The sequence below is a fragment of the Cygnus olor genome, chromosome 1, assembly GCF_009769625.2.
Source record: "Cygnus olor isolate bCygOlo1 chromosome 1, bCygOlo1.pri.v2, whole genome shotgun sequence".
Classification (NCBI taxonomy): Eukaryota; Metazoa; Chordata; class Aves; order Anseriformes; family Anatidae; genus Cygnus; species Cygnus olor.
This window is the reverse complement of record NC_049169.1, coordinates 43117882-43142649: the sequence shown is the minus strand read 5'-3', so window position 1 is coordinate 43142649 and position 24768 is coordinate 43117882. Positions and strand designations below refer to the sequence as shown.

Sequence of the window (24768 nt, the reverse complement as noted above, 5' to 3'; positions counted from 1 at the left end):
TGGAAATGTGAGGTCTCAACATTCTTAGACAAAAAAGGGAGTTAAACCAAAGTCCCTTCTTTCCTACTGCACATGTACACAATTACACAAGTGACGGGCACTACCTCAAAATCTCTTTCAGGAAAACAAAATGTGAGAGACTCAACTCTCTTGTTTCCAATTAGCCAGCTGAGGTTCTTACTTCCTGGAAGAAAAATCACGAAGATGTCTCAATACATACTGAGATATGCATCACGAAGTCTGGTATAAAGTTGGACTTAAGACACCATCAGTTATGAATCCTCTTCCAAAGCACCTAGATCTTTTCATGCAACTCCAAATCCTGGTGATATTTGTCTGCATCACATACACCTATGAGCTTGGGTCACCTCTAGTCCAGAGCCTCAGTAATGCATTCTATTTCATGCTTAAATACCCATTATTTACTGCTCGGAGTTCTTGATCCTGACCACAGCAACTTGATTGTCATAGAATTAAGAAAGAAAGAAAAAGATGAAACTATTTTTCATCTACTTTTCAATGAATTATACAGAAGTAGACTAGTAAGGTCTATGACCAGAGGTGCTGAGGCCTTTCCTCAAAATCATAGGAATAATATCTTCAGTAATGTGACATTACCATCAATTCGATAATTATTCATCAGGACCCAACAGGACCCCTAAGGTGAAGATGTAAAGTGTACCCAGCTTTGTTCTGTAGGAGCTTGTTTGCATTGTTCCAGCCTGTCACCTGTTCAGAAAAGTCTTATGTTGAGCCGGAATATTCTGATCACTGCAATATTTTCCTTCACTAATTTATCCAAAAAAATCCCATAAGCATGCCTTTGACACTGGAACAGCTAATTTCATATGACTGAAAATGTAAATACTAAGTTAAAGGTTATCAAATTTTGTAAGACAGGCTGAAATGATGATCAGAGAACAGAATCAACACTAGCCATCTAAAAACTGCTTACAAGTAAGAAACAGAGAAAGTGAAGGGGAATTCCTTGACTGTGATCAGTGGGCACAAGGATGGACTTCTAATGTAGCAGCAGACAGAAACCCCACTGTCAGTATGGGAATTTTTCATGTTAAGTTCCTTAACATCAGAGCAATTTTAGAAAGAGTCGAGCCAAGCACTGAACCATTGATGTACAGAGATGGATGGATCAACACAAGCTGAGGTTACCAAAATGGCTAAGATTCAGTGATTGGCAAGGTAAACAGTAACTCCTACTGCATCTCAGTAAAGATGGAGCCCGGATGATACTAATAGAAAAAGAAACTAATTGTTTGGAACATAATGAAGCTGAAACGCCAAAGCACTAAGGAAAAACTTGTTAAGCTTGTAACGCAGTTATAATATAAATGCAGTTAATATACTTGCTCAACAAGGTGACTGTCACTTAATTAGAAGGCTATTCAATGAACCTCTAATTCTGTATTTACTGATCTTAGTGAAAAGCTGTGTTCTTGTTAATGCTTCCCGTTTTAACTAGCAATTTGCTGTGCATGTATTAAGAACACTATTTTTTAGCTTTGTTCAGAAGGTGAATAGAGAAGCATCTAGAAGTCTGTAGTGACGAAACACCATTTCTGTGGAAAGCTCTAACTAACAGGGAGAAAAACAGCAACACTGAGCTCCTGACCTGTTTCAGATGGATACAAAGATGACACGAATGTCATCTTTGAGGTAATTCAGTTCCTCATTTGCTGCACTAGCTTCAGATCTAGCTTGATGCCAGGAAACAATGCCCTTGTAGTAGCAGAGCAGTAATGGGTGGGGATGAGGTTCCCTGTTGCTGTAGAGCAACAAAAACACTCACTTCAAAGGGGAAATAGGTTTAAGCAGACTGAAATTATGTCTTATGTCTTCACAAACCTGTCAGTACAGCAGCGGATCCAACTTCCTGGCTGACTGATCCTTGAAAGACTGCCTACATTTATCAGGATTTGTTCATTTGTGTGAAACCAGAGTTTCTTCTATTCTTTTTTAAGTTATCCAGTCTTTAAAAAAAATACAGTCACTAAAACATACTAATTAACATATTGCTAATACAAATATTAGAAAGGAAAAAAAAAAGACAAACTAGTTTGTGATTCAGTGAACAGTTAAATTCAGAATTTTAAATGTATTTTTCCCTCATACTTACCTAGCACACCTTTTCCTAGCCTCCCTGAATAAGCAACTGATATGTCATCAGGGAAATTTATAACTGGCAATCACAGCAGTTGTGAAGGGGTAAGTGAGCAAAGATATGACATTAAGATACGATTATGAACTGCAGTATTTGCAACTTTTTGAGTTTCATGGGAATTACATTAATGATTTTCAATTTAGCAGTAGGATTGTTTTTAAAGAAAATTTTATTGTTCATTTAGCACTGCTCTTACAGTAAGAGAGAGACAAAAAACAGGTCTCGAGGAACTGAGAAGGAAATTCTTCAAAACAAGAAAACGCACCAAATGTGAATCTATGCAAAAAGAATTCAGATAACACCAAACACTAAAAAAAGAAAAAAAAAAGACAAAACCCAAAAGAATAAAAACTGTATTTTAAGAAAAAAAGTTTCTACTCCTAAGTGATTTCAGTAGCTAATGCAACAACTTGACACGCCGAGCCTACATTACCTTAAAGTGTTCCCAAGTAAATATGTCAGAGCCTCTGGAATGCTTTCCATGCTACCACACTGCCCCTTACCTCCATCTTCATATGACAAATCATGCCTGTTTTCTCAAGCCTATGATACAAATTGCTTATTATCGTCCTGGAGCACACCTTAATAGGAAGGACCTGAAACAATTAATGTTTTTCCTAAAAGTACCAGTGCAAATGCAATCAAGATAAGCAGAATGAAAATAGATTTTTGTGAGATTTTTAGTCTTCATGAACTCAGCTTGCTTTATTCATATTTCACCCTTCTATTTACTGTCAGGCAGAGCTCACCTCTTCAATTGTGCCTGCTGAAATTCTGTGTCCCGCAATACTGATCACGTCATCAGCTCGAGACAGGACATATAAATAGCCATCTTCATCCATATAACCTGCATCCATAGTATCATAATATCCCTAAACACAACATAACCAAAAATAAAAATAAACTCAGGAAAGAGTACTAGAAAGATCCATCCATTTCCCATGAAGCCAACACACAAAACTGATTGTGTTAAATGAAGTAAATTGTTGGTGCCTGAAAGATTTGATTCTATTTTTTTTTTCACCATTCTTATGTCATCATAAACCCTGGGGCTCCTTTTCCAGAGGGCTTTTGCAGACTTTATTAAGACAGAGCAGAAGACAATAAATACATAAGCCTGGATTTTTTCCACTCTGCCTACTTTGATCCCTGACAGCTTGGAGAAGGATGTTGCCTGAATCTACACAAGATGAGTGGAATTGTTACAATACAATGACAGTTGTCAAATTGACCCTTATGGTACCTGTTTGCTGAATCCATTCATACACCACCATCACCATCATCATGCCAGTGCACAAAGAAAATAATCTGCCTGCTCAGTTCACTCATTTACTTTTACTGGACCAAACCTTCCATTCTGGACAGTCTATCTGGAGCAGACTGTCTAAGTGGAAGGGAGGACACGAGTCCCTAGATAGTCCATCTGACAAGGACAATTCAGTAAGGAGCCTCCTAAATATTTACACATGCGGTAGACAAGTGTGTATTTTGGACTGATGCTAAACTAGAATGACTGCATGTCAGTGGTAGTAATAAATTTGAAGTTATTCCAGTCTAAGTTTGAAATGCAGCAAAGCTTTCATCTTTATTAGACCAAATGACATAAAACAACTTTTAGGTTCAGAATCTTAAGGTTTACTTCTTTTGTTTCAGATCTGAAAAAAATCAGTGTGACCAAAAGCTGGAAGTATGTATGAGGAAATGTTTAACTTGAAATGTTTTTCAGCCTGTAAGAAATGTATCAAAGATCTCCCATTAAAATAAGATACAATATTTTTTTATATTACCCGACTGAAAACTCATGTCATTCAGTGCTGCGAGATTACCAAAAGTTTAATTTTGTAATTCTTACTGGAAATTTTTGGAAATACAACTTCTGGAATGTTTCCTGATTTTCCCAAAGTCCTGAGAACGATCCAGGAGGCAAAGGCAACCTTAAATTAAAAAGAGCAGAGTGAAGTAGTTAGAAACACAGATATAACAAGTATAGCTCATGCTCTCCATTCATACTTTATATTCAGATAACAGTCATTGAGTAGGAATAAGAAAACAATTTTGTTTAATAATATGTTGACAACAGATCAACAAGACCGTGCATTTGTGTGATCACATGCATATGTCTCTGTACTGTATCCAGTCCATACCTTTTATATAACATAATTGTGTCTAACATTCAACAAAATGATGTTTGGTCTATATGTATTATACACTACACTACAAATATGTTATCAGCATTCAGCTTTCAATATTTTGATGAATTAAGTATCTCTCGGAAATGTGTGCATATATGCTATGATTCAGATAACGTCATTACTATAGCTATCTATTTATCTAACACATACAAGCTCATGTATAGGCAAACAGATTATCAGGCACACAAATCTTCAGTTTCTGTAAAAAGATATAACGATTTCAGTCACAATAATCTGAATAATTTTTTTTTTTTTCCCCACATAATATTATTGGAATTATTTGATGAATTATTTGAAAGTATATTGATAAAAAGTCAAATTTAAAACTTCTTAAAATAACTGGAGTTATATATATATATATATACACTTTAAGAAGTGAAGCTGCAAAATTCTAGAATGATTTATTAGTTGAGTTTTCAATGCATACTATATATCCATTCTTCAGTCAAGAATAGGGACAAGACAAAAGACAGGACATTGCACCTATCTGCCAGAATAGGAGAAGCTAGACAAGACAGCTAACAGAGAAGTGGACATTTTTGTCCTTCAAAGGCAGGAAGCTGTGTTTAACTCTAAAAGACACATATTCAGGCACAGAACATCCAACACAAATTTTATAAAGCTTAACCCTAGTAACAGAGAGAGAATGATCAGGAAGCATATTCTGTTACAGTCATAAAAATTATATATATATATATATATATATATATATATATATATATATATATATTAATTTATTTTTATCTAAATAAGGCATAATGCTGCTAAGGCTACATCATCTAACAATGGTTTAAATTCATGACTTTTAACAACCGCAGGTATCTCCAGGCTAATTCAGCTCAAGTAGCTTTATGGAATATACCACTATAAATACTACTGTTATTTCTATTACTGTTTTGGCTCAACGCATCCTACAAATCACATTCCCTGAAAGTATGGTTAAGGCAAGGCCACAAATGCCAGACACTTCCGAGTTAGGCACCCAGGTTTCAGGAGAGCAGGCTGGCTTCTGCCCCTCTGGCAGGAACTCACTGGCCTACCATGCGACCTACCAGCTTAGTAAGCACCCTTGTGATACACAAACATGACAGAGTATTTGCCTTGAAAGAAATAAATTAGAAAAGCAATATATCAATCCCCATGTTTGTGTATGTATGAGTTTAAAATGAAAAACCTCTTGTTCAGATTAAAGAAAAATCACCTGAGAATGGTAGTTACTATGGTTGTTGCTTGGTTGCTAATAGCATAGCAGTTCATAACGGCCTGAATCATTGCAAATTTTGAACTTTCAATTTATTTAACAGTCTGAAACATTCTTGTGATGGGAGAGAAAGGACAATTCACATTGACAAAATCCTTAATAAATTCCCCAAGGCTCTATTCAGTGGTTTCCAGTTAGCCATTAAATAGAAGAACCGATTTTATTGCAGAAACCAGAAAAACATTTTGCTTTCTGTAATTACAATTGTTTAGAAATCTAAACCAAGAACTGTGCAACATATCATCAAAAACATAATCCCTGCCTCCAACATTTTTGTTTGCCTGGTTAGTTAGGTTGTTTTGTGTTAAGGAAAACTGCAATGATTAGTACATCCACAGTGCATATTACTGAGAAGCAAGAGAAAAAATCTTCCTCAGTCTATGGAAACCAGGCTGCTAAACTACTGGCTACCACAGCTATTCCCACAGCACAAAACATAGCACAATACAGACACTATCTGAAAATACTCCTCCTTTGTTTTCTATAAAACACTATTTGCAGTTAGGACTCCATTCCATCTCCTAAGCAAAAAATAAATGCCACCTTCTATGTGTTGGTCTTTCAGGCAAAATAATTGCACAGTGATAGAAACATACAATTCTTCAGTGATAGCAAAGTGCTTAGGATCACAACTGACTAGAATTTGTAGGTGCTGGGAAAACACAAATTGCTAATAAAATTAATAAAGGTGGAATTGAGCTTGCCAGAAAATAATTCATCGTACTGGAATTTTGCCAAGACATCAGGATTAAAATACCCAGAGCCAAAAGTATCTCCATCCCGCTGCTGTCCACGGGAATGCTGCCATGAATTCTAAAGGGACCATTGCTGGATCATAATGATGTGAGAGGAGACAGAAGGCTGAAATGTAACACTCTGGTTACATTTTATAAAATAAGGTAATTTTATTACAAAGTGAGATATTAAGGTTAGGTGAGCTCAACAGCATCACAAAAATCTCTGAAGTACTCTCACAGTAACTGTTTTCTAGTAGCCAATTTGAAACTACAATCATTACTTGTTTTTTGAGCATTGCTTCACAGTTCATTTGTTTTTCATGCAACAGTGACTGACCCACCTCTAACACAGCCCAGGAAAAGTCAACTGTGTCACATCCTTTCAGGATGCCACTTGGCAAAATGATGCAAGATTTCTTGCTGCTGGAACAAATTATTGACACAGCACTCAGAAGATAATTTATAGGGAAAAAAAAAACAGCTTTCTGAAAGTACAGCTGAAAGTCAAAACTATTAGAGGTTCTACCTTGCTGAGTTTCAGAAAAGAGAAAAGTCATCCCTTTATTTTATGGTAGACAATGGCAGTCACAGGCTGTACATTACAGCCAGTCAAAGCAAGGATATGCCATTGTTATGAGTTAGGCCTGTGAATGAAACTAAGTCATCCTGATTGGCAGCTATATTATTACTCAGCATTTATGTAGTGCTGTGTGTAAACAGCACTCTTCAAAAATTTGTTTTGATTGCAAGTTTGAAAATCATCTCCAGTCTTGAAGCTTTTTCAGACACAAAGAACAACAGCACTGGAACAAGGGTGGAGAAGGGGTAAGAGAAGAGAGGATCTCGAGAATTTATGATTCTGCATGAAATGCCCCTTTAGTTACTTGAAAAAGGTCACAGAAGTAGTTGGCTTCAGTGTGGATTTTGCAGGAAAAAAAAACCTACAGTTTAAAGGGGAAGAGGAAAAGCATCAAAAAATTTTTCAAATGCCTGGAAAGAGTTAAAAGTAAAAAAGTTCAAATGCTACCCACATGTATTCAGCTCATTTTTGGACAAATTACACATTGAAAGTCCTACTCATTGTTTTACTTGAAAAGCGAAAAGACAAAGCTGATAAAAACAAAACAAAACAAAAAATAATCATCTAAAATGATCTCCCATACAACACAGGCTAAAGGATGTCATCTACTAAATTCTACCTCGAGCCTGTAACATTCAGTAAAATGAGCATATCTTTACAATAGATATCCACGTATGACTTAGTGGTGTCAAGGAAAAACATCGTATTCCTAAGAGAGCTGTGCCAATAGCTTATTTGTAAGACATTGCTTTCTAGGGTACAGTCTTTCATTTTATAAATTTAGCAAATTGTTCTTAGGTGTATGGCTGTTAATTACAAAAATGTATTGCGAGTAGTCTAAGCAGGATGACACTTTCTTTAAAGAGTTCTACAAGAAACACTTTCCTCTCTGCAGCAGTCTTCAAGAAGTGTTTGGAGAACGCTCTCAGACACATGATCTGGTGGTTTGGGGTGTTTTTTTTTTTTTTTGGGGGTGGTCCTTTGGAGACTCAGGCGTTGGACTTGATGATCCTTGTGGGTCCCTTCCAACTCGGATATTCTGTGATTCTTATCTTAAATGCAATTTAACTAATGTAATACTTATCAGTTGTCCACTCCAACTTAAAAAACATTCCAGAATCACTGTATGTGTAATGCATTGTCTCTCCTCTTTCTGAATAGGGAACAGAAATATTTATGTGATTCTATGCAGTGGAGAATGGTAAAACTAAGTTTTAAATACTTATCACATAAAGCACCATTACAGTGGCACAAAATTAACTACACAAAATGCTAGAGGAAGTGTAACATGGTTATGGACATTCCTAAAAGGATCTAGAGGGAAATTTACTGGTAGACATTACTCTCTGGATAGAATGAATATATGGCAAATGTAGTCCTCTTTCTTTCGTGAATGAACATAAAGAATGAGACAATGCTGACAACTGTCTCATTAAATAAAAATAATAGGTTTGCAATGTTCATAACGAAAAAGAGCAAAATTAAGTTTCCCACTGCATTGGAATTTAAATAGTATTTCTCTTTGCTAACATTCCTTTGAAAATTCTCATTGCTAATCACGATTACACATATACACACACACACAGCTTCTCCGCTTTGTATTAATTATAGGCAGGTCAGAACAAAGCAAGCACAAGTGTGTCACTAAATCAGACTGGTCTTGCTAAAGGAAGTGGAGGTCATTGCTGGTACGATTTTCACTTCAGAATGAATTCTTAGTTAATTATCCTTCACGTCCAAAGATTCTAGCTCAAAAAAACGTAAATGTGGAAACAATTCATACAAACCCACTCTCATGAGCTGCAGTAATCTTCATTTTCCTTTGCCCTTTCGTCATAAATGTTGTGACACTGCATTTGATTACTCTATCCTGAAAGACTTGTGAAGTCAAAAATATTATTGCATGTCCAGGTAAATTATCCTCTGTGAGAGTTCTCATCAGTAAAAAATCTTTCCAGAGGGCACAAAGATGATAATTATATGAAAAAACATCTGGTAGGTACGAGTAAAGAAAATAACATACTTGGTGCAGGGAGATGGAGCAATGAGGTGTAAGAACGACCCTTCTAAACTATTTGACTCCTGCAGGATAAAATTAAATTTTAAAACTCTATTTCAAGAACAGGTATTTTAAATACTATACTTATGAGCGCTGCAGGCCTCAAGCAGCCCCCAGCAGTCCTTACCAGCAGTTAGACTAGGCTAAAAATAACCAAGATCTGCATCATACCACTTTTGCACAACTTGTATTGTAGGCAGTGTGTGGTCATACTACATTCCCAGAAATACTGAAGAATATTTCTCAATTCACGTATGCTGCAGGTAAAGCAAATACCTGTGTTTTGTTGTGTTTTGTTTTGTTTTTCTAAAGCAGTAGACCATATTTTGCTGCTGACTGTATGACAGAGGAAGATTCAAAACTATCCTGATTCCCCCACTTCATCACTTCAAGATGCCTGAGGATCCTGGGGTGATAAACAAACCCTGGTAGTAACAAGGATCATCACCACTATTTTTAAGGGGTCTGTATGAGTCTGCTAAAGAAACGAAGAGGGGAAAGGCTTCCTTTGCAGGAGGGCTTTATGAAAACTAGTCCTAATCTAAAAAAAAAAAAAAGAAAAAAGAAAAAAAAAAAAGAAAAAGAAAAAAAGTTTTACAGCTAAACAACAATTGAGCTGAATGCAGCAGAAGATAGAAAATGTGATGACTTAACCTAACAGCCACAGACCTTTATGAACAAAATAACCAACTAAACACTGTCACGAAATTGTCACTTATTAGAATGAAACCTGGATCAAAACTATTAAGACACTCCAAACCATGATATCCTAAAAACAACTTCTGCTAACAGTCTACAGATTCAAACATTGGACATGTTAAAAACACCCAGAATTGGTCTACTAAAGCTCATCAAAACCTTTGTCTTGTTTTGTTTTGTTTTGTTTGTATTTTACAGTTAAGCTGCAGAATGAATTTTAAGAGGTCCTAGTGTCTTGAAAGATTGTCAGAAAAGAAACAGAAAGATGTGTGAGAATTAACCTACACAAAATTTGTTTCATAATGACTTTTTTTGAAACAGTGTAATTTCACCCTTACTACTCTTTCCCCTATTTCAGAATGGATATTATAATAAATCAGGACATGATAATAAAATAATAGTAATGGTACAGGGACACTACTCATTGAGTGATCCAATGCGGAAAAAAAAAAAAAAAAAAAAAGGAAGAAAAGGAAGGGGAAGGGGAAGGGGGAAGGGGGAAGGGGGAAAGGAGGAAAATCTCCCCACAATTTCCCTATCAGTTTATTTGGCTGCAGCAAAAATCATGCTGGGAAAGATAAAACAACAAATCAATACATAAACACACTTGTAATCCCTTAAGAAAAAGGCTTAAATATTGGGCAGTGTTAGGGAAGATAAATCTTGGCTTTAAAACTTTGACAACAGCCCCAACGGATCTCCTAATATGACAATATCCACTTCTGACAGGCATGTAAATACTAAGATAGTCATGACTCAGAAATGTTATCTACCTGTTTTTAGATATAATTCAGATCATTTGGCAGAGAGTTACTAAGGATGAAATTAATTTCACTTAGCTTTAGGTAGCTAATGTTAAGCACCTATTCTAAGCTGTCTGTGTCACCCTTACAGCCAGTGAAGAGACATAAGCACATTTGGAAGGTGATTTCTTCCATCCTAGCTGAACGCCTAAGACAGCTATGGGCAATTTTCTTTCAAAATACGTTTGTCTATCCACTTACAAACCTAAGTTTTATTATGGCAACAGTTAGGCACTAAAGAGGCAGAAGATTCAAAAAATACTTAGTTTGCTTACTTTACCACAATATTTCCTAAAGTCCTCGTCTTCACTGTTTCATTATTTTCATCCAGAATCATCACTGTAAAAAAATAAATAAATATAGGAAGAGAACTCCTGTTAAGTAGACTATTTTTAGGTGGAGGACAGTGTCTTTGTTCAAGGTTATCAATTTATGTCACAGTTGAGAACGGCAATACACCAAGCAACAAAAGGTATTAAGTAATTTGAGAGTACAAAACTGGATAATCCTATGACCTTATTAACATTCAGCATTAAATCCAAAAAGTCTTGAATAACACTTGTGCTCTGGGAGTAGACAGCACAAAGTCAAAAAAGGAAAAATATAGAACCAAAAATTAAAAGACACCTTCATATTGGAAATTCTAAGCTTGCAAACAATGAAAGATTTTTCAGATATATTACAAGAAAAAGTATTCAGATAACATAAGTAAGAAATAATAACTAAGATTACTGGAGGCTCATCTAGCTGATGTGAGAAGTGCCATTAGCAGTAAACAAATGTGCCTGGTGTTCAAAGGCTCTCAGGAGACTCAGAAAGGTGGTCCCCATGACAAGGTTATTCTAGTCCAACACAAAGATGTATTTTACCTTGTGAATTACTCAAAGCTGTGCAGCAGCATAATGCTAGACAACACCAAAAAATCCAGACCTTTGAACAGAAGACTTTTCCCCAGATGACGATGAGCCATCACCTTCAGATCGTATCTTGGTATGAAGTATGTAGGCTTCTGAGGAAAACTGCCTGAAATGGCCTCCTCAGGGCAGTCAGCTGGGAAACCCACTACAACCACCCTTTTCATCTGAAGGCATAGGGATAAGGAAGAATGGTAGATAGGCCACAGTACTTCTTAACTAGAGTACCAACTTGGCCTATGATAAATGGAATTAAACAAAATGAAATGACTAAACCATGGAAAAACAGGGAGGAATGGTTCTGACAGACTAAGCTGACATGGATTTAAAAACATGCTTTTTGAAGTCTGCCCAGGCAAAGAAAGCTATGTTCAGCTGGAATTAAACTAATACAAATAATCTTACATTCTGTATTAAAAAGCTACAGAGGAAATGGGGAAAAGAGGATGACAGACTTTTGACTAAAACCCTGCTAAGAGTCTTATGAGTCATATAATATCTTATCTGTCCAAAGAACAGAAAAATCTGTAATTTACTGTTTCTGGATGAAGCCACTTCTTCACAGAGAATGGTATTTTTTAAGTGGCTGAAGAGCCTGCTGAAAGCAACAGCCCAGCACACAGACACAGGCAAGTCAACCACACCGGTTTTACAATTCAGTGACTTGGAATCTTGTATCATTTTAGATGTTGTGAGAACATGGTAATGTTACATTTGGAGAATTTAGACTTAGAACACGGAAAGACAAAGACCCACTCACCTGTATCTTTCAACGCTTCCCTAATCCCCAGTTTATTTTTCATGTTTTTATTATATTAAAGTAAAATCTAAACAGTTTATTTTATTAGGGTAGTAATTCCAGCATTTATTCTCCTCCTCACAAGCAGTTTATTTTGATGTACAAAAATCTGGGGAAGGTGGGTACTACACTGCTTACTCTCGAATTACTGAAAAAGTGACAGTACTTCTAAATGCAGGACTTGCTTCAGTTTGTGAACAATGCAATGAAATTATCTGAAAAGATTCAAAGAAATCAATTTATTTCAGCAGTGTGACAGGAAAGAAGTCTACTTAAGTAGACTTTGTAACTTTCTGTTTACATCATAGCATAAATAAAACAAAACTTTAGCAATGTCCAAAAATCATTACCAGTTGCATAATCTAAGAATACAAAATCTATCCTCTAATGCATAAGGCATAAGGAACTCTTCTAATTAATACAGTAACAGCAGCCAAAACAACATCAAAACAGATGTGGGTGACAGCGAGACAGCTGTCTGCACAGAGTAATTTCAGAAGATCCACTACTTAATGAATGGCTGCATTACAGGACATAATTGGCCTCAAACCAGTAAGTAAAAAAGGTGCAGTTCTTTCCTAAATCTTTAGTGAATTTCAGTGTTCATTTTATTTTTCTTTTTTATTGCATGTTTAAGATATTTCCTCTGTTCTATTTGAAGGAATTCCTTACTTACACTTGGTGTCATGTTTCAAAAAATTCATGTGAAATTTTTATATTCTTGCTACTCATACATTTTGGGGCAGGACATTTTCTAGCATGTGTCATACCTTCTTCCACTCTTCCCTATTTATTACAACTGTAGACGAACTTCACAGCTTGGTTTTAATTCTGTTTTTAACCTGGTGTTTGTCTTCACGCTAAGTGCTAGAACCCAGAACCGCTGAAAGTATTTTCTTCAATGTTCATTTCCATTTCTTCCATCTATTAGGAGAAAAAATAGCTAAGCTTTTTCTGCCCAAGAATGTGAGAACCTTTTCTGAAGACAGTTTGATCTTTAAGAAATGTAATTATTATTTGGACTTAAGTAACTCTTGAGAACTGTGTTAAGATCAGGCTTCCTAGGTATGAAAACATTTTTGCATTCTTAATCCTGTAGCTGTACCCTCTACAAACAAATAGCTTCCAGACAATGAGTGCTCTCCCTTTTACTGCTGGTTCATAACCTACCATTTTCCCAGCTGGAAATAAAAACGCTCTACAAGTACTCAAAGATAATGTGCTTAACATCTCTCTCAAATATGAGTCCATACACCTGTACATACAGTCAGCAAACTATTTTTGATTAATAAAGAATGAAAGAAAAAAGATTCATATCCTTGCCAGGTTGCTTGTTAGTTCACTCGTGACACATTTGTGGAAGACACAGACCTCACAGTAAGAATTCTCTTAGTGCACTTTAGGATACTTCTCATATAAAACTGTAGCACCAAAAGAGAATCTAATCAATAAGTCTCTGAGACATAGTTATTTGACATACATCTTCCAAAACAAAACTATTTAGACTCTGAAAATTGAAAATACAGGTATGACAAAACATTCAAAGTGCAAGTTACAGCAATTATTTGTCTAGTTATCATTTCCTCTTCTGCTAATGGTTATGACTAACATTTTTCTTCCCGCTGTGCCAATACAGTTTTACTGCTGCTTCTCATTTAATTCTGTGCAATTGTAGGTAAAGCCTTAAAGCACAGTATTTTTTTCATATCTTTGTTATATCCAGTTTAGAAGTATGTGGTAGCCCTTTTATGTAACAAAGGTAGGAGTAGTTTCTCAATGTTTTGGAGAATTACTCTGAATTTCTTAAGCACAGTCACATTCCACGACACACAAAAAGTCAGCTTCCTGTTACAAGAAGGAGGAAAATGTGTTACCAAGACTGTAATTTGCTTTCCCTAAGAAGTCTTAGATTAAAGCGCACTTACTCAGGAATATAAGCAATATCCTTTTCTAGCAGCATACTTGGCACAGTCTTACCATTGTATCCTGGTTTTCCTGCTTGTCCAGGTGGAGGCGTTGTAGAGTTTCCCAGACCAATACAGGAAGTGGTAATTGCAGAACCAGATTCTGGTAAAAGAACACAAATACATCAACCAAGATTGCTTCTTGTGTCATCGAGTATTTATTGTTTCTAAATTTTGCTTCTAGCTCAGCGTATCACACTTAAAAAAATTAAAATAAAAATGCCAGACAAGCAATGGAAGATTTAGAATTCAGGAGCTTCGTATCTGTTATCTAATAAGTATCAGTTCATCACAGAAATCTGCATTCTTCACAGGGGAGCTTTTCCATTCCATAGGAAACAATCAAAAATACAAACATTCTGCATTACACCTTTAGCTTATTCTGCTATGAGTATGATGTTATACCACACCAGTAGGAAACTGCCTACAGCAAAGCCATGACAGAAATACTGTGTATGGCAGGCGTATTTCAGGGGTTGTTTTACAAAACAATATCTTTGGAAAGAACGAATTCCAGAAAAAACATCAATGTTGGTTGATTATCTTATCACTGTAGGGCAGTGATATCAAAGTATCTGTTGTTCTACCGTGGAGCTGAAAAATTCTACACATTCTGAGGTTTGGAAGGTAAATAAACACAAAATCTCCACAACAATATTGGTCAGCAAAATCATAAAAAAGGAAAAACTTCACAACATTTATTGTAAATAATGCAGAAAATTCAGGAATACCTCTTTTATAATCCTGGAGATCTCACTAGTATTTCTTGGTGAGAACTATTTCAGGCAATAAAAAGATTCAAGAAGAAATAAGGTAGAAAAGTCAGACCTAAATTTCATGTTGCCAAAATAAACTTGAAAAGAATCCTGTAAGGAATGCGAATCAAACTGCTCCAAGATTCTGTGATCATAATCCAGTTGTTTTCTCCTCCATCTACAAACACATCTACAAACATTAATTTTGTTGTGTTTATTTATTTATTTATTTATTTTTCCAGAAGACAAATATTTCCTGGTTTTTGAATCTTCGGAAGAAATGCATTCATCTAACTGCAGATAAATAACTTAAACACTTGCACTGCATGCCTTTGCTCCCTGTGTGGAGCTCACTGAAGGCAAGTAGGTCTGGAATCCGTGCTTCACTGGTAACATAAAATACCTTCTTCAGACAGCATGAATATCCCCTGTAGTGCCTACACCTTCCTAATTATCCCCACAGTTAGGCAGCTACAAAGTCCTCCCTTCTCACCCGCCCCCTGTTTTTTCCCCTTAAGAAAGTTCAATTTCACATAATGCTTTTAGACTACAAGAGCTATTATTAAGAAAAAGGAATAAAAAAAAATATTAAGTCATATAGCAGAGTCTAAGTTTGAAAAAAGACCAGTTCTCCTTCCTTTCCCTGTAAGAAAAACAGAGAAATTTATTTGAATGCTGCTATAACTCTGAACTGTAGGGAAAAAAAAAGTGTAGGTGGCTATAGATATTAGCAGGGACACAATATGGGGCTAGCACTATAAAAACGCAGTTTTATCATTCTGGAGATGTCCCAGGTCTCAGGTCACTTGACCCAGAATTCATAGTCCACATCATGCTCAAGTTTCAACACAGCTAAGCAGGTTTGTGTTCAGCTTTGTATTTGGGCTCTGATCAGTAAGCCCAAATTTATCTTCAGTTCTCTTGCATTAGCTCACTAGAGTTGTTTTTGCTGTGAATTTTCTCAGCTTCCACAGTATTTCTCTGCCACTTCAGAAGTAGTTAAATGACTACTCAATTGCTTAAAGAAGCAAGAGCAAGAACAAAACCACCAAGAGTTTGTATAATATTAAGTTAGGTGTTAGTAAGTAGCTGAAAATTAGCATTAACATTGCACTGTTACGCTAGGGCCTAACTCCAGCTGCAGAGCACAGACCAAGAATTATCAACCCTCAATACTAAAAAGTTTGGTTGGTTGCTTCCCATTTTCCATTGTTCTATTTTTTTCCTGCACAAACACTGACCTTGTTTTTTTTTCTTTTTTTTTTTTTTTTCCAAAAAAGCAGAACATCCAAGCTGCAATTATAGAGATGACACAACATCAACATGACCTAATGTAGTCAGCAAGTGATCATGCTGAAAGCTGCAGGAAGAGAAACCCACAATTTATTCAGCAGTTTCAGAGCTCCATATTCTACACAATACTGAAGTCACTGATCTCAACTTTTTCCCTTTTTTTCCTTAGAGCAGAATGAAAAAAGGTATATTCCTTAGAGAAAAGTGAATTGGAAAAGACAGTGGCAAGGGACAATTTCTTTTTGACTGCATTGGCAGGAAAAGAAGTGATGGCACAGATTATATCTTGCTTTACATATTGCAAGGCAAGAGCTAAAAACCATACTGTAACAGATCAGATGAGAAAGGTACTCATCAACAAAATGCAGTCATTAGATTCACTGTTGAGAGAGAAGGAACACAGCACCACTGTAACCAGATGCACCAGTAAGATTTAGCATGACTCAGGAACTGACAGAGATTTCTAATTGCAGAGCTCTCAATCAAAAAACCCTTGGGGAAGAAGGGGAATATGTGAAATTTCTGAAAATTAGTTTGGATTTGTTTGGCTCTTTGATACACTGTTAACTAAAAGAATACAAACTAGAAAGGAAACATGGTCATACTAGTTTGTGTTTCTGCTTTTTGGAAAACAGTGAATAAGACTGAATGTAAGCCCATTTATTCTAAACAAGAATCACAAGTTCTAAAACTTTCTGAGTAAGTCTTTAAAATTGCTGCTGTTTCTTCTATTGTCTTCTCAATTACCAGTAGAAATATATCACTTTCATATTTACCCAGTGCTCTAATCTCTAGGCTATGCATTCAATTCCCATGGGTCAATAAGACTTTTTATATACATGAAAAAATATGGCTTGTTGGTATTCGGACCAGATACTAATTAAGAGAGAGAATCCCAGAAGCATCCACTCTTTATGTTAGGTTAACTGTTCCTGAATGCTAAAGATTCTCTTACAAAATAGAAGCACCAAGGAGTATTGCCAAAGGATTGCATGCATCTTTGTGCTGTACATTTCTTAGGAAATCAATGTGTATCTTTCAAACAGGATGCTGGATTGAAATATCAATTTCCCAAACCAATCAGAAAACAGCAACTGCTTTCCAGAACAGCATTTTTCATCAAGGAAAAAACAGCCTGACTTGAAAGAATTGAATAGAAAATCCTGCTGAAAAGAAATCAACACTGTTCAGAAGAATACAGAAAAACAACTACTGATGAGAAATTTTCCTTACCAATTACGTATACTACAAGTTCTGTGTGGCCATTTTTTATATTTCCAATAAGCAAAGCTGCTTAAGAATCTTTGTTTGAATTAAGTTTGGTTTATTTACAATTAAAGTCAGGATTTATATGCAGGTTACAAGACACAGGTCAGAAAGTAAAACCAGCAGCAGTTTGAAGTAGGATAACATTTGTCAAATGGATGTTGTATTCCACCCACCCCTTACACCAGGTGTCTAAATGTGCACACAGATATCCCTTACTTGACTCATTTGTTTATAGTTGGAGATTCTCTGAAATTATTGTGCAGTGTCTAGACAGATTCCCAATACTGCAATCTTTAGGAACTTGCATATATTTAATGTAACAAATAGAAGAGTAGATCTGTCTTCGATCAATCCCTTCTGCACACATCTAAGGTGCTAGCCTTCCATTCCCTATGCGAGCAAGTCAGCAGCCCTCCGGCTGTGGAAGCCTTTTCAGGGACAACTGGAGCATAAACCCGATTTACTTCTTGCCTAACACCATATAATGTGACAATGAAACAGCTATTTAGAAGAGCAATGTTTCACAACTAGTCTGAACTACAGTTCGGATGGTGAACTACATTCAACACCTGCTATGAGTTACAATGGAGGGAATATATATACCTCTGAGAATAATGAAAAGCACTTTACTGAGACTTGCAAGACAGAATAACTGAGAGATTGTCTTAAAATCATATCTGTTAAAATTTCCCAAGTCCCTCCTTACATCTCTACTTTCAGGATAGGAGTTGATCTAAAGAAAATCACCCTCGAATTTCAAAGATGTGCCTCTCTCTACATGTAAGAGAAAGATATTATTTCAAAGAGATTTCAGTATTATTGTGCTATATTGGACACTTAATGGATAGACTGATACAGGCATTTTTGTTGCATTTGTGTCTCTGAAAGCAATTCTTATATTACTGAAAGTGCTGCTGATGCAGAAGCAAAGCATGCATTTGCTTATGAGTACTATGGGAAGTCTGTATGCCTGACTTTATTCATCACAATTCCTCCATCTGCCCACATGCCTGACTTGAAGAAGCTGGGCTTTGCTAAATGATGCAGAGCAACAGCTAGTAGTTCTGTGCCCCAAATAGTCTTGCTCATTCACAGTACACATTCAAGTTCAAACAAAATAAACAGTTTTGAATTAACTCACAACTTTCAAGATGAAAAATGCCCAGTACCACTTACAATTTCTAAACTGTCTCATGTTCTTCAATATAATAAACTGTTAGACTGCTAAAATATTTTATTTTCTGCTGGGATATACTTAGGGAAAATACACTTCACTCCGACATTAATATTTGGGTTTGGGCTGCACTAAGTGACTAACGTATGGCTGAATTTGTCAGGATGCCACATATAGATGCTTGAAGCATGCAGAAGAGGTGGCGAGTTCTTATGTAGCAGAAGATGAAGAAAAGAAAAAGGACCAATTGTCATACATTAACACATTAACATATACGGTAAATGTAATAAGCTAAATTCTTACTGGGGCATTTTCCTGGCAAAGTTGTCATTTTGGTTGAGGGAAATTAAAGGGATTACTACAGCAGAAGACAACACAGATAAAATAGAGACAAGGGTCTACAGAAGGGAGGAAGCTTACGCAGTACCCATTAACATGCAGTATCCATCCACACAGCAAGAAGACAGCTCTGAAAACTCCCTGCACATGCTCCCTCCACACAGTGGTCATTTTAGTTATGCCAGGAAGGATGGAATGAAGAAATCAATAATGTACCAGGAACATGTATTCTCAGCATGGCAACAACTAATGGGCACCCAGAAACAGAAAACCACAGTACCAGATGAGTTCTAGCACTCAAAATCCACATCACAGCATGCCATGCTGCTTCCTTATAATAAAACTAAACCTAACACATCACAGAAATATGTGCTGAGGAGGACTCTGACATTCAGGGACCAGCTCATCAAGTGTTCATACAGCCCTTGTGTTCTTCATCCTTCAGCATACAACTGCGTACATTTGTCAGTTTCCCAGGTGATTCTCCATCATTAAAACCCAAGCAAGCTTCCAATTCTCTGACTGCACTAGCAGTAGGTGGCCTCATCCATAACTTCTGATTTAGCACTATTAAGCCATGATAAATTATAGATAGGCATACTGCTGGGCTGGTAGCCCAAGCACCACTTCAGTCTTATGCTCATTGGTCTTGGAAGAGAATTTCAGATAATCTTTTTACAGTATAGCTCAGCCATGCCTTCAGCAGACACTCAAAAACATCAACTGCATAATTTTGCCATAAAGTTTTCTGCATCTTTTCCCTAGAAGATTTCTGCATCTTTTCCCTAGAAGATATCTATATTCTCTGCAGAGCTCCAGGTTGACACCTAATGAAGTATTAATGTGTAGATATACCAAGTACACTTGGCTAGTGCTGGGCATTTCACTACAAAAAGTCTGACCCTAATTATCCATCAAAATTAAAGCAAGGAGATGACACCTGGCCACTCTTACCCCAGCACCATACACGGCAAAGAGGTACACAGGTTGGCTGATCCCAAGGGAGTGGGATGTGATGCTGGGCTGTAAGCTGGAAGACTGCCAAAAAAGTACAGTACAGATGAATCCATATTGTCAGTGTACATTGATATGCAATTATTTTTACAGCCTTCTAAGATTAAAGGCTAGTGAAAATTGCTTTTTTAGATATATGATAACCATATCAAGAAATTCTCCATTTCTTTTACCTACTCCCTCTTCAATATACTTAAGCCTGTCATCAAATGAAGTGAAATTTTATGACAGAGCTTATATTTACTGAAATTTTAATCTTCTTCTTAACATATTTAGCAGAGTACTACAGTGAATTATAAGAGAGAAATGAGAAAATCCACAAGAGGACAACAATGACTGAAGAATCTGGAGACCTGTAAATTCTTAAGGATTCCCTGATTCAGTTTTACTAATGCTGTCAGAAAGAAAGTGTGAAATTAAATCTAATTCACACATTATGCACAATTAGGTTAGAGTAAAGACAATCTGTCATCCTAAACTGTGAAAGGCTTTGCTGAATAATAGCGAAACTTCAAAAACTGTCATGCATCATTTTGTATTTCATTTCAACCCTTTTTTTTGAGAAGTGTGATGGATGCAGCAGATAAATTCTTGAACAGTGACAGCAATTACCATTTATTTTTCCTCCGTCTGACTTTATTTTTAACTTACTCCTCTTGTGAATTAACTCATACAGAATCAACACAATACATACAAGGTACATACAGAATGTCAAAATACAGTAAGTAGTAGGGGTCTATCCTAATAGCAAAACCCAAAAGAAATACCCAATTTTAGGTGAGGTACACAAGCTGAGCGATTTGTAATCAGGACTTCCATAGGTACTCTTTTTCATACATGTTTTATAGGGAGTTTTGAAACACATTACAAAAATATGTAAAGCTAGTGTGAAGCATGTGCAGGAAACCAACTGGAAAGAAAAAGTCAGCTAAGACTTTCTTGCGCCAGCCTTAGAGACGCTATCATACCTAAAGCGCGATTTTTCCTTCAGGCTGCCTACCATTTAGATTACATTCATCCGGCAGATCAGAACAGACTATTTGTTACCTTGTGGTGGGACAGCTGTAAAACATGCTTATTACTCTCACTATTACTCTACAAAGCAGTGTAACAAATTAACTGTAAGCCTCATGGAAAAACAACTGTTTCGTTCACCTTATTCTTCACATCCAAGTGAAAATAAATTCAACCTTTCTCACTGTGTTAATTTGTATACAGTACCTTAAAAAATTGCTGAATTGCTTAATTTTCTCTACTCAGAAACTGTGATACATTAACTACCAGAAAAAATGCATGGCAAAGAGACATAAATAGGAAATTAACCCATTTCTAAAAGGGTGACTAAAGAAATCAGAAAGACATGTTAATTAAGCAGACTGTCCAGTACTTGTGCATTTGCACAAAACAACCAGTGCTTGGAACAAAAATTTGCATTCCTTCTGGTTATGGCTACTTACTGTTCCTTATTCACTTCCATTTCAAGTTTTCCTTATTCTCCATATTCTTTAATGTACAGTAGCATCAAGAATGCTTAAACAACAGGGCCATACAGTACAGACACCACAGAAAAAGTTTACTGCCTTAAAGGCAGAACAAACAAAAGCGTAAAGGGACAATGATATGACAGCCATATTCATTTTAATTATCCAACATATGAAGAAGGCTAGTTTTGCAATTAAAATGCACAACCGGACAATCAGTTGCACAGCTGACTTGAGTTGATTTAAATGCACATCAGCGCAGATCACGGAAAAACAAAATAGGTTCTCATTATCATTCTGCATGTTGGCTGTACTTTCCCATCTTTCTTTTTTTTCCAGCATGAATACTCCCATGCTTTTATATGGAACTGGATGAACTGACAAAGGTTTAAAAAAATGTTCTTCCTTTTAGCTAGGTTAGTTTTTGGCTGATATTGCTCACCACACAGCCACATGCGTGCTAGGACTGGCCTAAAAGAAGGGGTACAAACAAAGAGCCAGAGATAATCTCCCTTTTTCAGGGTTGGTTTCCACTTCCCATTCACAATATCACACACCCACAGTGCAGAGCCATTTATTTCAGTATGTTTCATCAAAACAGGAATAGCATCATAAGTATTGTCTCCCCCATAATCCATTTGTCCATTTGTCCCTGATTCAGAATATCACTTTACATTTTAAATGATGAATGCAACACAGGTACACATTTAAGTGCTTCCATAAAACGGGCCATTTTTCTGGAACAGAGCTTTAGCAACAACTAGCTTACTCAAAGCTCATCTAGGTAGTTATTCCATTGGTTTCACTTTATTTCAGATTCTAACCTTCAGCTGTGTTGATGAATGCCTCCCACCTCAGCTGGGACACAATTCCCCACCTTTAGAAGTGAATATTGCATTATGTTGCAAGTTGCATGAATTAAATATATCTTAATTTTTTAAATGAATGGGCAGGCATTCCCATATTATTAGGCATGCATACAGTGCTGAGTACGACAGCTTCAAGCTTCTTTGCACAACCTAGGAATTATCATATTAATATCAACTTGACTGTGGAGCCATGTTAATACCTGTACAACAGCTGTGCGCAGCTAGCCAGAAACAGAGTATTTGCCTCATTTCTTGCAGATGTACAGAAGCTTAGGAAAACTGCAAAATAAGCTAAAGCTATTTGAAAATCTGAAGCCTGTTTCTCAAAAAAATCCATTTGTTTATAAAGTAATATATTTTCTGAAGTGCCTGAAGTGCCTGAGTTTCCATGCTTATTTTTAGAATTGAAAGTCAGATAAGAAACAAGTAATTTTTGAAGTATTTCTAAATGTTTCAAAGCACTTGTAGGCATAATGCATCAATTACCATGAATACATATTACACTTGCGAAGGCCAAATACTTCTTGTATAATGATTCTATTGCTACATTTGATCCATTCATTTAAAAATAAAATCAACCCCCCAAAACATTAGAATTCCCTCAAGGCTCCCTTTCATGATTTTATCCAAATACAGAACATATTTACAAACTGTGCTGTGTGGAGGGGTATCATACATACATACAAGGCCTGTGAAGATTTCAAAGCATATCCAATCAAAATCGACAATAAATGTACAAAATACAGTTTAGTTAGCTATATATATATATCAATCAGCTTAGTTAAATGTTGGTGGACCGTGGCAATTATCAAAATAAAATTATCCAAAAAAGGAAATAACATCAGTCGTCATGAACTGGCAAGCTAGTCACAAGACACCTGAAGTTTATGCATTCATTTTCTAATAAACATACCCGGCTCCTTTGCTATCAAATAGTAATTTGTAATGTACGTCTTACAACTTGTGTATAGCAAAATGTGGTTTTGTGGTCATATTTTGAAGATGTCAGATAGCATGTTTAAAGATGTCAGGAAATGCACTGAATTATAATATGCTTTCAGACTGCAAATGAATTTCAGATTTTTATTTCCTTCCTACTGTAATATCATAACCGATACGTGATGAAGTACTAAGAGATAAATGGAGATTATAAAAAGTAATTACACATCTCAGTGCTAACAGTTTACTGTTTAATCGTTTGGGGAAATCTCAATATATTGTATGCATAGTAATACTACCAAGATAGAAAAGACAGATAAAATTACTACTATGCAATTCACAATATATTTTTTTCTGTATCTGGGTTTAACATCTTAGAAACTCCTGTTCTCTCTCTACTTTCACTGGACAGCTCTAAATCTTGTAAAGGATTATTCCTTACAAGCAGTAGATTCATGCAGCTTACTACTAGTGTTTCTGTTCTCAAATCATCAGAAAAAAATCATCTACTTTACACTAATGAGGGCTTTACTCTCTGTGCTACAAAAAAAGCAGTTGCCATGCAACAAGAACGAGATCAGCAACCTGTAACATCTTCACACACACAAACTGGAGGTGCTGCCACAGCTTGTCTCCTTTGGGCACTTGAGGCTGCTCTACTCTCACTTAACACACTAGCTCCTAAAGGTGTCCTCTCTTCTTCATTTGCCTATGCAGGGCACTCTAAACATTGTTCATGGATGAACTCCGTAACTTAAGTTTGCTTTACAGTTCTTTTATTCTCAGTCATCTCAACCATACAAATAAATTTTTAAAAGCAGAAAAACATGAATAATGCTTCATTCATATTAATGGATGCCCCTGGCTGCATGTGGAAAGGCAATCAGAAGTGATTAAGATTAATAAGCACAGAGAAACTGAAGTCAAATGGGAACAGAAAAGCTTAAGGTACTTTCTAATTATTTTAAATTAGAAAATGTCAGTATATGTAAGACAGAAAACTGAAATTGTACATGAGACAGCACGCTTGATACTGAATTTTTAATCAACACAGAAGAGGTGCTCACCAGTGGGAGGAAAAAAGACAGAACACCCAGGTGGAAAAGAGAGAAAAGAGAATTCCCAGGAATTTAAAGACAAGAGGTGCTTTTTTTTTTTTTTACTAGAAGGACCTGGTGTGCTTACTGGCTAACATGCTCAGAGTACAGTCAATTCCGTAAATAAAAACAAGAGATTCCCCCCCCCTTTTTTTTAAAAATTATTATTATTTTTATTGCAAGCCACAACACTCCTCCTCTCACTGAACCAGTATCATCTTTGCAACCTGGGATGTACATGTGGATTCAGGTCTCCCATGTCGCATGCTGAAAAGGAGCAGTTTCCCCTCTCTCCCTCCACGTCTGAATGCTAACATTACTTAAATACTGAGAAAGAGAGGCACTGAATGC

General features: G+C 36.2%; 1 protein-coding gene across 1 annotated transcript in view; it reads right to left on the bottom strand.

The window, feature by feature from the left end:
* The window catches only part of ACSS3 (acyl-CoA synthetase short chain family member 3), a 51181-nt gene that overhangs the window by 1327 nt on the left and 25086 nt on the right, over nucleotides 1–24768 (bottom strand). The window contains exons 6-9 of the mRNA XM_040544772.1: nucleotides 14201–14290; nucleotides 10786–10849; nucleotides 4032–4113; nucleotides 2929–3051 (exon numbers count right to left, since the gene is read on the bottom strand). Of these exons, the coding sequence (XP_040400706.1) occupies nucleotides 2929–3051; nucleotides 4032–4113; nucleotides 10786–10849; nucleotides 14201–14290 (359 nt within the window). The remainder of the gene's footprint in view (nucleotides 1–2928; nucleotides 3052–4031; nucleotides 4114–10785; nucleotides 10850–14200; nucleotides 14291–24768) is intronic.